A 14,544-nucleotide genomic window follows, 5' to 3' on the forward strand; every position below is an offset into this window, starting at 1 on the left:
CTGCCTTAGCCATCTAGTTTCATCACTGCACGATATTATTATTTCACAGAAATGTTTCATCTATTATGGTTCTAATTTTTATCTTTTTGGGCCAATAATTGACAGATTCGAACAGACCGTTAATGTCAAATGGCTTCCCGCCTATACAAACCCTTTGGTAAAGGCGTGTATTCCTTTAACATGGCGGTCAAATGCTCTGCCTTCTTGTGTCATCAGGTATAGGAAATCCGGATAAAGCCATGGTCTGACGATTCGTTCCAGAAAAAATCGACCCACAGCATAGACGTCATGGACATAAGCAGCGTTTGATCCGGTCTGAGCACCGATTCTGACACCCATTGCAGTTTCTGAAACCACAAAAGTGTTTAACAGATTATATAATAGTCCACAAATTCAACCCGCTGACTGTTCGGGGTTTGGTAACACGGTTTAGGGCCTAGCAAACTATTGGTTAATCAACCTTATTTTCACGTTACAAGATGATGTTTCTATTTTTGTTGAGAGTTCAACATATAATGACTTACTGCTATTATTATATAATTACTTATTATATATATATATATATATATTTGACACAAATTATTATAAATATAGCTACGGCTTAGAAATCGGCGTTTATCCTGGGCCAAATACTAAATTGAAGATTAGCCTTTTAGTAAATGCAGCCTAGAGCATGTCATGGCGAGATTTGTTAATTCAAAGTACTTAACGTTTCCCTTTTTTGCATATTTTTCTGTTGCTTTGATTATCGGCACAATGGACATACAAAGTATGGTTTGCGATGAAATTTTTGTTTACATTACATCATAACCAGTATATTTTCGATAGCCCATCTCATAAAAAAATTATTTTTGCTTCTAGTCTGTTTCCAGCTATGGTCATTTTTTGAATAGCTTTCTGAGGATTGTTACATTTGATACAAACGAGTGATAATTGACTGAATGACAACGCAAATTGAGACCTGAATGATAATACGCATCTGCTTAACTCGTAGGCCCTCGTAGGATTCAGAAATCGGAGTATGTTGCATATTATCATTTAGTGATTGATAAATGACATATTTGTCCAAAATCTATTCCATAACGAAATATCTCAAATACCATTGATTGGTGTTTCTACGAGTAATCATGTTTTTATACTGCCGGGTACTAATTGTAATTTAGATGGAAATATGTATAGAAACTGTCAAACCTGTATTCGAGACCACGCCATCCTTGAAACTCGACTCTAGTTAATCCGCAAGATAGGGATAGTCAACACAAAGTTACAACTTCAAGAGCGAAAACGACGCTTGTCTCTCACCAGCGAATCTCAAACAATCATAAACAGACGGCTTTTGCGCCATTATATGGTGCGGTCAGCCTTATCCCTTAGCAGTTCCGCACTATCCTTCTTCCGCCAGATTGTCATATCCGCATAATAGGCGCAGCTGATTTGCTGTACCTTTTCAGGGTGGCTAGTGGTTATGATAGTGTGGACCGGAGATCGTCTGATGGTTGACGAAGTGTTCAGTGACTTGCGAGCGAGAAAACGCAGTGATGCCTGTGGACGCCCGGGCCCTCTTGGCGGCCCTTGGGGCCCTTGTGTGCACCATGTCCATATCGTTGCATCGGATAGAAGAGGGACACATCGGCGTCTACTACAGGTTCTTCTTAACACAATCCGTTATCTAGACCAACAAGTTGAGGGTCGACAACTTAACATAGAAGTGGCATGGAGACAAGGCTGATAAGCGCACGTGGCTGTAGGAGTTTCTGTTACATAAGAAAATACGAGAACCGTGACAGTGTAAATTAATTTTATTTTTCCCTATTTTAATCCTATGAAAGTGTGGAAGATGAATATAGAACTTTATAAGACCCGTCGACCACCACCGGCAACTGGCGGTTTTGCTAGGGAATGACGGTTGGCTGAAAATAGAACGCAGAAATATGCGGCGTATAGCACATCTTACCATCTCGCTAGGTCCACGACTTCTAAACTGTCTGTGCGCCAGGACGTCTCAGGACTCTACCTGACGCAAAATGCGACAGAGTATGCATGTTTACCCCATAGGTAGCTTGCGTATCACGAGAATTCTCCCAATAAGAATGCGGGAAATGGGGAAATAAAAGTGGGCGTACGCCTATCGTAAGCAACTGGCCAATGTTTTGTTCAGCGTGATATAGATAGCCGAATTGTAGCGAATAGCGGTATTTATGAACCCAGCTCAATGCAAGGCATGCATTGTGCTTTGCTTTTTAAGAACGCTTCCTGATAATCCGCGAAGCGCGTGAACCATGATCCGTCACATAAGCCAGTTTTAAATAGGCTATCGAAAAAGTGTTGACCGTCTTTAACTTAAATTTGAAGCAAACATTTTTAGTATAATATTACAAAACTAAATAAATGCCATTTTGATATTTGTCAAACTTTCTAGTAACATCTTCTAAACCATCACCGTATTTCCGCGACTTCTGGGCGAAAAATTGATAACTGATTTTTGCATTTGGCCATTGAAAGTAGCTTAAAACAATTAAAGGAGTTCTGCAGAAACAAATTGTAGTCGGTTGTGCCAGATCTGGGCTATCCGGCAGATTCCCATCCATGTTCTCCCAATTTTTACTTAGTATCTTACGATGTATGCGGTCGGATATTGTCCCAGTGGGAGACGACGCCTTTTTTTTGTTCATTCGTCCTGGTCGATTTTTTTCAGTGGTTTGTAGTCTTATTAGCTATTGACAGTAAAAGTCCGAGTTAATTGGTTTGCCAGGTGTCATACACGATTCCTTTCCAGTTCTTCAAACATGTAGCATCATTATTTTCGGCGTTAGTTTGGGCTTTGTCATAGATTGTGGAGAACCTTTTTTTATTTGTGCGTTATTGCCGATCATGGTTCCCTTTTCACCACACGTGATCAACAGGTCTAGAAATATCTTCATTTTATTGCGCTTCCATAGATTTAGCGACAATTCATGCGGCACCCAAACATCGAGCTTCCTTTTGCAGCTAGGTTTCTTCAGAACAGTTTGGCTATGGATGTTTAGTTCCTTGTCGATATTATAGCAACTCGGATACCTCAATCTTGCTCAGCTTACAAAATAATTTCATATCATCAATAACTTTTACCGTAATTGGTTGATTAGTACGAGGAGCATCCTCTACATAGAAATTCCTAGAACAAAAGCGTCAAAACCATCTTTGGACCGTTTTTTCGAGCGACGCCCCTTAGTTATAAACGGCATAATTTGGGCGGCATTTGTTTTTATTGTATTGAAGTTGTAAATTACAACAATGCATTTGTATGAGTTCCATTCCTCTTCAAAGGCTCTATCCTAAGAGTTGTAAGTATACCCACGATTTTAGCCTATCTGCTACTCTCAGCTTTCAGTTGGCTTCAACGTCGAGTTAACGCGATTCGTACTACGTGAGACACATGACTTCAAAGCCATCTAGCTATAAAAAAGAACAATACTGTTTTAATAATATAAATTGGAATTGTAGTCTATATGTTCTACGGTTATGATTGATGTTGTAAGGTTTATTAAGCCGTTAAAACTTAGGAAATACGTAAAATTTTTGGTGCAATAATTTTTCTGAAGCCTATGAATAGAACACAACTGTGTTCTCAGCTTTCGCCACAGCTGAAGGCGGATTTATTTTTACATTTTACAAAGACAATTGTTTTCATATTACTAGAAATAGGAAGGATCATACTGTTTAAACCTGATACGCAACTGAAGACAAAAGCGCTTGCAGGGCTGACGTCAATTTTTGAACCCTCTATGGCACAAGAGGCGTTTATCATATGATGTATAGCCCTAGGTCATTGTACACACAAAAACGGCAATACCTGGTACCTACATAAGATAAACAAGCACACCCGAGAGAAGTGTGCATTTTGAAGCAGAAACCTGTGCAAGTTTTCACCAAAATATTTTCATATTATTGCTATGGCCTATTTGCTTAGAATGTCAAATATTGTTATTTTTACGCAGAATTTAGTATCCATGACGTGGCACACAGTTACGGTCGATTCAGACATTGTCGTAAGGTGCTGTCATGCCAAGCTATTGGTTCGCTGAATGCTGCACAGATGGGTGACTCAGCTCAACGGCAATGTCCGCGACGTTTCTTATATTTTATGCGGTCTTGATAATTTAAAAAACAACTCACACATCGCGCAGTTTTGTTTAACAGCCTTTTTGTGCAGCAATAATTGCGATGCACTAATAATATTATATTAATTATATACCTTAATGGGTCGAAAAAATGCGGAAATTTGTCGAGTGCACAAAACAGATTCCTTAACGTTCTGTTTAACATGTAAACCGCCGCATTTGGCCTTGATACCCCTCAAACGGCTATATGCATTTGTTGCCTATTTAGTCGGCAGAATACTTAGACTACCGACACATTTTGCATTACAGATTAGGCAAGCTCACTGTTACGAACTGCATCATTTATTAATACCGACCTCAAGGCGGAGACATTTGGGAAATAACGTTACCCTGTGCCCAAGGATACACTTATATTATAAACATACATATACACTATAAAGGTGTACTTTTTCTTCACAATTACTGTTTTTTTTCTGAATTTTTCAACAGAAAATTGACTTAGAATTTTTTAAATACTTAAGAGATACTAGTTGTTTTTTCAAGCCTCTATCTGTCTAATGAGCAACCAAAATCAGTTTCATTGTTAAAAAGGATATTACCTATATTACGCCTATGTTACCGAGTTAATATTTGTTATGGATTTAAAATTAAAAGTTGTTAGCACTACTTAGCCCGTACTTAACCTTAACTCCTTACGTGATCATTATCATGCACTTTACAAACAAATTCCTTAGATCCCATATGAGATATGAATTAGTGAACGTGTTAACATTAGTTGATTATACCACTAATATCTTCCAATTTGTTGCTAATAATGTGTTACAATTACATATATACCAATTAATCTTCCTTCGATCTAACCTTTAATCGTGCACAACACTCTGTTTTAGGGGGGGGGCATTGTTGAAGACAACGTCAAATCCTGGCTATCACCTGATGATACCGTTGATAACAACGTATCGTTCAATTCAAATTACGATGCAAACGGACGAAGTGAAAAATGTCCCTTGCGGAACTTCGGGAGGCGTCATGATCTACTTTGACCGCATCGAAGTAGTTAACGTTTTAGCACGCGACAGCGTCTACGAGATTGTGCGGAACTACACAGCTGATTACGACAAGACGTTAATCTTCAATAAAGTGCACCACGAGCTTAACCAATTTTGTTCGCGGCATAACCTACAGGAAGTGTACATTGATCTGTTCGATCAGGTAAGGACAGATAAGGCCTCTATATACAAATAAACCCAAGTGTTTATATTTACTACGTCTGTTATGATTTGTTGAGCAATGATACCAATATATATGAACGTTGGAATGACGCTGTGTTTATAACTGATATATGATCTTACCTTTTATTATGTAATGCATAACAAGGTGTTTTGCAGTCGTATTTAGTATGCAGCGAAGTATATTTTAGATTATAAGATGAAAATCTTACGGCCAAGTTCATTGTTGAGTCCGAAGTTTCTACTTGAGCTATTAGCTTTGGATGTCTACGTACTATATCGCTACCCACTAGGTTTCACCATTCACCTTTATGATACATAGGAGCACCAAGCACTTACAACATATGCCCATTTTTTTAAGCTAGAAACACGAGGCTCATGCACCTTTTCACCCCTTTTTCGTATGCGATCCGTACTGTACGTACGTAGCAAGCACGATTCACGCCTCCTTATATCCTTTTCGGTATTGGAGTCTTCTTGTTACAGTTTTCCCATCAGTAATTTCAGTAAACTCAGCAGGGGGTTCTACTGTTTTATCCCACTTTTTTTTTTTCAGCAATTCGATTACATTATTTCAGTGAGTCCACTACCTTGTTCCGATCTTTCAACTACCCTCATTCAAATTCAGCATTATTTTTTTATCATCGTAAGGTCTACACGTCCTCCTCTCCCCTGTGTCACTTATGTCGTGTTTCCATTGCAGATAAGCGAGAGGCGTGATATCGCTTACCCGCTGCGTTTTTTGGGTATTCTGATATCTCAAAATGAAACTGATTCTAGCTTTGAACACTTGATGTAAATATTGCATTCGAGAAACGAAGCTAGAAAGAAATGTGGAGACCCCGGTGTTTGCAGAAATTCGCAATTGTTTTTTAGAAGAAGACTTTTTTTTAGAAGAATAGTTTTTTTAAGACCCAAGTCTGTGCCAGTTATATAGAGCTCGAAAAACCAACGAGTATTTGCATTCACATGTTTTTTAAATCTTCAAGTGTGGTTGGGAGAACCTCTCAAAAAAGAATGTAGTACTCCTCATTTTTGTCAGAATCTATGCGAAGGTTTTATTTTTCTCACAAGAACTATCTTTTCAAGAGATGTCGTTTTCACTACAGTACTTAGTGTTCAGATGAAATCTACAATCAAAATGTATAATATGTATATTTATTTACTCGTCAAAAAGTATTGGATTGAGTTTTTAAAGCTTTTGAACTAAACGTATAGTTAATATATGTACTAAATGGTTAGCTTTCGACGGTTTTGAGCCCTGTTGACAACCGTAAAGGATCGAAGATACTTTAGAGATCTCGTAGTAAATACCTTTTGAACTAGTTGTACGAGAATGATTTTTTATTTTTCGTACTCTCTTTTATCTTTTACACAATTGTTCCAGTGCTTTAATAGTTTCTAGTTATCTTTTTACCTACCATTCGCATTCCCATGTGTAACTTCTCTATCTATGGCTTCTCTATGTGAAAGTAAATTATTAGTAAGGTAGATTTGTTTAGTAGTTACTTTTTTAGGGCGAGGAAAGCCCTGAACTTAGATTGAGAGAATAAGCAGGTTGTAGCCAGATTTGCATGTTCTTTTGCTTAATTAAAGAAGTGATCGAGGCTTGGCGATAAGATCAGGCATTATTGTTAGATAACCAGTACTTTTGATTGCCAATAGTCCGTAAATTTTTGGAGGAACGCGGGATAGCGAGCTGTACTTATTGCTTATTTTCGGCGAATATGTCATAGGAGCAGATGCTCCTAATCTCCGTTGTAAATACTATCATCACCTGACTAACCATCTAATCGACGCTGCCATCGAACTCAATTTTTTAGGAGTGACGCCATTCTCTCACTTGGCCCCTTTCCGGCTGATCGTAGAATGAAATCAGGCAGATTTCATTATGATTAGAGTTCCGCGAATTGCACGTGAAAAACACTGCACACATTTTCAACCAGCCCGGAGTCAATTTCTTTTACTCAGCTTCCGCATTTTCGGTATTTGAGTTCTAATGCTGTAAAATGTTATTTGTGGAATGTCCGTCTTGGCAGACAGAGACCTTGGACTCAAAGCTCTAGGTTCGTGAAAAGCGGCCATGTATTTTGTCCTTCTAATTTGACATCTAGTGACTTCTCCGCTGATCTTCAACTTTTCAATCACCATTTTTGGAACGGTTCCATCATTCACATACTTCTGCTTATTGCTTCCCTGCCAGATGTTTCACCAGTCTTCAACGAATTTGGATAGCTCTGTGGTCACTGAGCAATAAAAATTTGACGACTTAGATATTTTCCAAAACTGAGATATTTTCTTTTTTTACGTATTTCTCCTGGAGTAAACTCAGTTTTTACTCATAAGCTTCTAGAAGACTGGAATATTTAGCAGCCAAATTTCGGTAGCAGCGCACAGTTTGAAAGTTAATCAAATTCAGAGTTTGCCATGTTCTTTTGTGATAACCTGATATATAAAATTGCTACACTAATGTGGTATTCATCATAAGCACACGATATGAAGGAAACGGTTTGAAAGTGCTGGGAGTGTGGTCTAAACACACTTATAATCTTCTACATTGTTTTTTGTTACTTTCAGATTGATGAAAATCTTAAAACGGCGCTTCAGCGTGACTTGACAATATTAGCTCCGGGCTTGTATGTTCAGGCTGTGCGAGTAACAAAGCCAAAGATCCCTGAGACGATTCGCCGCGATTATGAGGCAATGGAAGCTGAGAAGACAAAGCTTCTGATCTCGGTACAGCGTCAAAAGGTCGTCGAAAAAGATGCTGAGACAGAACGAAAAAAAGCAATTATTGAGGCTGAAAAAAATGCTCAAGTGGCTAAAATTCAGCACGAACAGAAAATTTCAGGTGAGTCGCTACACTATGGTAGGCTGCACTAACCGCACTTCTTCTGTTTTTCTATTTCAGTTAAATATACTCTACAATTACTTTTAAGATACATTTATGGAGATATTATTGGAAGTTATTGTTTTTTACCATATAAATGAAAATCATCTTATAACAATATCCTAAAACAGGTGACAAAGACCAAAGCAAGACACAGAAGTCTGGCCATATGTAGAATGAATTGTTTGTAGAGCATGTTGCTTCGCTACAGTCACGCTACCAGGTTATTTGATATAATTATTAAATTATTTGGCAAACTATTGTATTAGCAAATTCTATGTGGCCGATAATGTCTAGCAATTAAACATTTTTGCTATCTTTTGGAGGTGTTTTTTCTAATAAATTTTATTTAATTTACGATTACTATTTCTAGAACAAGAAACGTTGAAAAAGATGAGCCTCATTGAGGACGAAATGTACCTATCGAAGCAGAAGGCTTTGGCGGACGCGAATTTTTACGCGAAAGAGCGCGAAGCAGCCGGCAATGCTCAACTGCTCACGAAGGAATATCTTGAACTTCGCCGATATGAAGCCATTGCTGCAAACAACAAGGTTTACTTCGGTAAGGACATACCGAATATGTTCTACGAGACATGTTCGAAAGAAGAGCAGCCGGTGACTAAACCAGTGTCAGTTAACAACATCAGTAACAACAGCTAATGCATCACAGCAAAATATCGTATGTTATTCTTTCAGTCTTAAAAAAGGACGGGTGTAGTGCAAATGGGGCGAACATGACTGTATTAAAATTGTGACTCTTGTAAAAGCTGCACCGGTTTACAGCCGTAACGCTGTGAGTGCTCGCGATTTCCGAGTGATGATGCGAGTCGTGTATGTAAGGGTGACTGTATATGTGATTTCATTGAATAATCAAGCTTTTTTACATGTAATATAATAAATATATACCAGTAATGTACAGAAAATGATTTGGCGTCTTTATTTGGCATAATATGCATATAGATGTAAAATAAGGAAGTACTTGGCAGACGTCCTTTGTAGACGTTGCAGTCCCCTGCATGTAGATGCAAATGTAACTTATATTAGTTTAGCTTGAATAGTAATTATATATATATATATATATATATATATATATATATATATATATATATATATAGCCAGCCGCTAGAAGCGTTCGCGCTAAAAAAACTGGCTAGTTAAGGACTCCGTGGTTATAGGGCGGAGAATGATCAATTAGAGCTAACAATTAGGCTGGCAAGCAGAAATAAACATATATATCGCAATGTTAAGTGATACCGAACAAAACGGTTTGCTGTAGAATGACCTGGTGTACGTAGCCAGGGAATTAATGCAGCGAAAAGTTTAGCCTTGGGCTCAACTGCATTTTAGGTTTTAATTTAATGTTTAGATTAAGTCATGCTTATTAGAAACCGTTACGAAGGACCATTCAGTCCAGTTTAGTTGTTCGAAAATAAGTGACGAAAAATATTGCTTAGAGTAGTATCAGAAGCTCCCTAGCTGGGCTCGAGTATAAATTAACTTGGCTATTGGACACTATACGTCATAAAGGTCATTCTAAGGGTAATATACCACGGCTACTTTGGCAGACTACTAGCCGGTTGCCGCCTATTTAGTGCTGTACCTTTCAATTCTTCTTAATAAATGAAACAATTCGTTTAGTAGCACGTTTAGTAATTAAAATTGAATCAGATTTTATAACTATTTTACTAAAAATTTCTGAACTAATCTATGCAACGCAACAGCCCTCAACAAGACTTCCTTCACCGTAACAGCCCATAACTTAGCGTCAGTTCACCTCGTTTTGTACCTCTTTGAGCGAACACGAGACCTTCAATTTAAGCTGTTTTCTTACAGAAGTAGGTAGAACAACTAAGAAATATTTTATTTAAGATTTAGGATTATTGCTAAAAAGTATCAAAGATATAATTAACTACTTATTTCTAAACGGCACAGTATAGTAGCTGCATGGATAGTTACTCGAACAGCAAACTTGAGAAATACTAAAGACTCCACTACGAGAACCTGGTCATTTATAATTTGCCGACCTGTTGCAAAAATAACTCACAGCCACTTAGGCGTAAATTTGAAAGTGCAAAATTGCACCTGAGGTACGGAGCTTCTGGTTGTCATCTTGTTCGTAAAGCTCCTAGAAAAATGTATTCCATACCATCTTCTGTCCTACTTGCATCCGTATAACCTTATCTTTCGCCTTCGCACTGTATATTCAATAGAGCTAGTTTTATGGTCTATTCTACAGGATGTAAGATCGTTCGTGTTGGTCGATAATGCTGTAACAGGTACCTTTCTTGTTATGGGAAGGTCGTTCAACTATCCTAATAACGATACGTTCACTCACATACTATCATATATGGGAGCTAAGCAGAAGCTGTTTATACGTTCGACCCCCTTTCAGGTCGACAATACCGGGGTTCCTTCAACATCCGTTGTCTCTAAAAATAGATCGACCAAAGCACTATTTTTGGACCTGTTCCATATTATATATAGATTCTATTCACCTTGTAGATCATCAGATATGTAACGCTGCTAAAAATAATTTTAGTACTTATTCACCACCCGAAGTTTGCTACCCAAGACATTCGAACCTTCTGATTTGTAGTTCTGTACGGGGTGCGCAAACGCACTGAATACCCAAGTTGCGTCTTTTTAAAACCTGGAACTAGATGCGGCATATTTTTTAAACTAAAAAATTTATTTGCCTTTAAAAATATATAAAAGGGAGCCTTTGTTTGCGTTGGTAACTAGCTGTGCTAAAGGATGTTATAGAGCACGGCCATGATTTAATTGTGATTTACCATATAGAAACGGATTCGGCTCTATTCGAAAATAATTCGTAGATAGAAATATTACTCTATCTTGCATTAGCTGTATAAACAAATATGGCAATAACTTCATTTAAATGTAATCTAGTGTCATCGGTGAAAACATTCACGGAAGGTAGACAGTAAAAAAATAACCTACAAAAATTGTGTTGTACTGTGTGCACTAGAAGCTAGGATCAATGCAATGTATTGAGAGAGAGTATATTACATGCACATATACGAGACGGGAAAGCGAAAAAGTAACTTCCTAAAAACAAAAATGAATAACAATATGTAATGGAAATCTATTCGAGTACTCTCCCGTAACATACATATATATGTAAGGTGGTGCCTTTGGTTTGTCGCCAATCAACAAGCGCCAAAGAGAATCAAGCATCAGAGTTCTTTGCACCGATGAAGCTTTTATTCATAGTTATATGACAAGAATTGTTTTGCGAGGTGCTCCATTGCAATGTCTGTTTGAGACACAATATACGAATTAATGGAAAAAAAATTACCACACTTAACTTCTGAACATTACATTAAAACTTACCATTATTTCCGAAGGACTAGTATCCTCTACATTGGGTCGAGAGTCTACTTCTTTGGGCCTAATCAAATTGTAATTTACCTAGAGTTATTCTGAAACAAGACTTGTGAAAAGGCTTGCAGAGGCTCGTAACACAACACTTTAGATACCTGGGCAGGATTCGAGAAATAGTCAATGTAAGTGGTGAACTTATACCTCAACGAGTGCACGATAGCTACTCTTAATCTCAGCAAACACTTCGTACCGACTGAAGTAGTGACACACGTTTTTGAAGATATCAAATATTTCTGCCGATGAGGACAGCCTCACCAAAAGAAATTAGCACTAAAAATATCATAATTATATAATAATAAAAATAATAATAGCATTAACATATCAGATTCACAAAGATTAAAAGGACTTTTATAGACCAAAGATAGCTAAGCCGGGTGATCAAAATAATTGAGCAACAGTCTCCATTGTCAAAATACTCCATTGTCAATATTTTTCGTGTTATACCATCATTACGGCTGGCTCCGAGCACCGAAAGAAATGCTTTTGTGCTTTGTTTCAAGCCTGAACTACGTGTCCCCAAGCCTAGTAAATAAAGACGTTACCCTTTGCACTATTACGGAAAGTCCATTTTATGATCAAGCGGCCTCTAATGCTTGAGTTCAAATAGACGTGCGCAGCAACGTCGAAACGTCCTAAGCTCGACAGCTAACCTTCTAGCTTTAGTCCTGTTTAGAAAATCACACATATAGAATCTGAGATATCCGAAGTGTTAGGAAACATGTGCCATCATTTTTATTGACGGTTATTATGATTCACAGTCGCTACATTGAGTGTTTATCGTGGTATAGGCAGATAACCTCGGTGAAATACAATCACTTTCCTTTTACGAAGTTTACGAAAATATACGATTGTGAGGAACAAAAACGTCATGTGTTTACTAACTGCAACGGGATTTGTTTCAGCATATCGCTAGACATTTCTCTTTTGTGGCACCATATGAAAGAGCAGGTTTTTAACTTCACGCAGGCACCTCTAGACTTCCAGTTATAATGGAAAGTTTTTAAACGATCTCGTGTTACAGCAGTGAGGTAAAGCAGAGTAATTTACAATTCGTAATCATTCGAATTATTATAATTACTAGTTACCTTTAATCAATTATTCCGGGAGACATTTTTTTTATGCACGTACAGTTTTTCGATTGAACCGGTATTTCTCACGTACTTCTGCGTTGATTGTTGTCCCATCAGTTCTTTCTAACTTGTATTTTTCAGCTGTAAAATGAATGTCGATTCCCGCTGGTCCTCCTCGTTTGCCAAACCCTATTATCTTAAAATGGATTGGCCTTGAACATTGTCACACTCTTCATAGTAATATACCAGTTATATAACGGAGAAGTTTTACCTTGTGAAACCAAGCTGATTGATTCCAGTTAGTATACCGGCTTGATCTTTGAACTAACCGCAACTACCCTTTCAAAAGGGGGACGCTTGCAATACCAGCCACATGCGTATGTAGGCTACCACAAGATAGACTTCAATCAGTTAATGTATTGATCTCAGTAAATTTTCCACCCACAATGTTGCCAACACATAACTTTGGCATAGGGCAAATTTCTATTCGTTTGAACACATTGCCGAACAAAACACTGTCTGCGCACAAACTACGGTTTGGCAAATTATCTAATATCGTAAGATAGAATGAAACGCTCGATTATCGAAGTTATTTCGGCTGAATTGAAGTACGAAGCAGACATATAGTTAAGAGGTACTCACCGCAAATGATATCCAGTGTACATTTGGTGATCATGGGTACGATGTCAAAGCTTGTATCGGCTTTCCTGTTGAGACATTGCACGAAAACTTCCGCCTGCTCGTTCATAACAGGGAGAAAATCTTCTAGGATTCGAAAGTGAAAGGCAGGGGTAAGCATCTTTCGGCGGCAACGCCATTTGCTGCCCCAGCTGTAAAAAGGAAATAACGAAGAGAAGAAGTTGAAACAATCGAAGCACATACGCCATCCAGGCAATATATCGTATCCGTTTTGGCCTATCTGTCAGTTATTGCCGTGGATATTACCATCAGCAAAATTTTTAAGTTTACATCAGCTCGCCTTGGAAGTATGACGTAGGTCTACTTTCTAAGCGTACAAGTTTTGTTCGTTCTATCAAAGCATTCGTCGTTTTGATTTGCTGGTTGAAATAGCGTCTTGGTTTAATACATCTATATAAATCGAACTGAGCAGGGTGAGTTCAGATTTGGGGGGTAACCGATGTCTGGTTTTAAAAACACATTTTTTAAAACATGGTCGTATTGTACCGCCAAGCGTCCTACCCAAGCGAAATTCGATGTTAAAAATCTTTATCAAACCTATATGGTTGCATATGCACCGAAGAAACTGAACATGATATACACATTTTTAGGTCATAGCTAGCCCATAAATATTACACTTACGATAAAATAATAGTATAAGAAGATTTCACTCACATTACCTCAGGCGCAGTCTCAGAACTTTCCATGCGGAATGGCAAACAGTTTTCGGAAAAGCGAAACTGATATCCTGTATTGTCTTTTTCGACAGAGGCATCATAAAACTTCACATAACTTCCAATTTAAACATGGGTAACCAGGGGTGTTGAAGCTGGCGAATTTTGTGGACATGCGCGGGCCAACCTGGCTGGGTTTTGCGTTTCCGGATTTTTTTTACGACCCAGTTTGGCCTATACCTGGATTGTGAAAAGGTTCTGTTGAGGCCCAATATTTCAAGTCGATGTGCATTAGAAAAGCAAATTTTAATTTTAGGGGATTCACTTTACAGTTTAAATCGGATATGAGCTTTTCAGAAAGAATATATCTTTGTGCGTACAAATTGCATCAAGTATTCGCAAACTTAAAACATGAAAAAGGCTGCTGCAGCCATTGCGGATTTACATTTCTTACAACTATCTATAAGTTGATAATGCCTATTTTTGGACGATCTTTTATAA

The 14,544-nt window shown here is 37.9% G+C and overlaps 2 protein-coding genes across 6 annotated transcripts in view; one reads left to right on the top strand and one right to left on the bottom strand.

Moving 5' to 3' along the window:
* LOC111243321 (cytochrome P450 4V2-like) overlaps positions 1-14,544 on the bottom strand; it is a 183,979-nt gene that overhangs the window by 6,808 nt on the left and 162,627 nt on the right. For all 5 annotated transcript variants that reach the window (XR_015318400.1, XM_086976606.1, XM_022788682.2 and 2 more), the window contains 2 exons: positions 13,334-13,521; positions 152-347 (listed from right to left, as the gene is read on the bottom strand). Coding sequence is in view for 4 of the 5 variants with exons in the window: in XM_086976606.1 (XP_086832732.1) it covers positions 152-347; positions 13,334-13,521 (384 nt within the window). In the remaining variant the exon portion in view is untranslated. The remainder of the gene's footprint in view (positions 1-151; positions 348-13,333; positions 13,522-14,544) is intronic.
* LOC111243324 (erlin-1-like) lies at positions 1,400-9,142 on the top strand. Its single transcript, XM_022788688.2, has 4 exons — positions 1,400-1,645; positions 4,991-5,312; positions 7,907-8,180; positions 8,593-9,142. Exons 1-4 carry the CDS (start codon positions 1,539-1,541, stop codon positions 8,877-8,879), a joined length of 990 nt encoding a protein of 329 aa, XP_022644423.1. The 5' UTR covers positions 1,400-1,538; the 3' UTR covers positions 8,880-9,142.

Source organism: Varroa destructor, unplaced genomic scaffold (assembly GCF_002443255.2).
Source record: "Varroa destructor unplaced genomic scaffold, Vdes_3.0 BEIS01000001.1, whole genome shotgun sequence".
NCBI lineage: Eukaryota > Metazoa > Arthropoda > Arachnida > Mesostigmata > Varroidae > Varroa > Varroa destructor.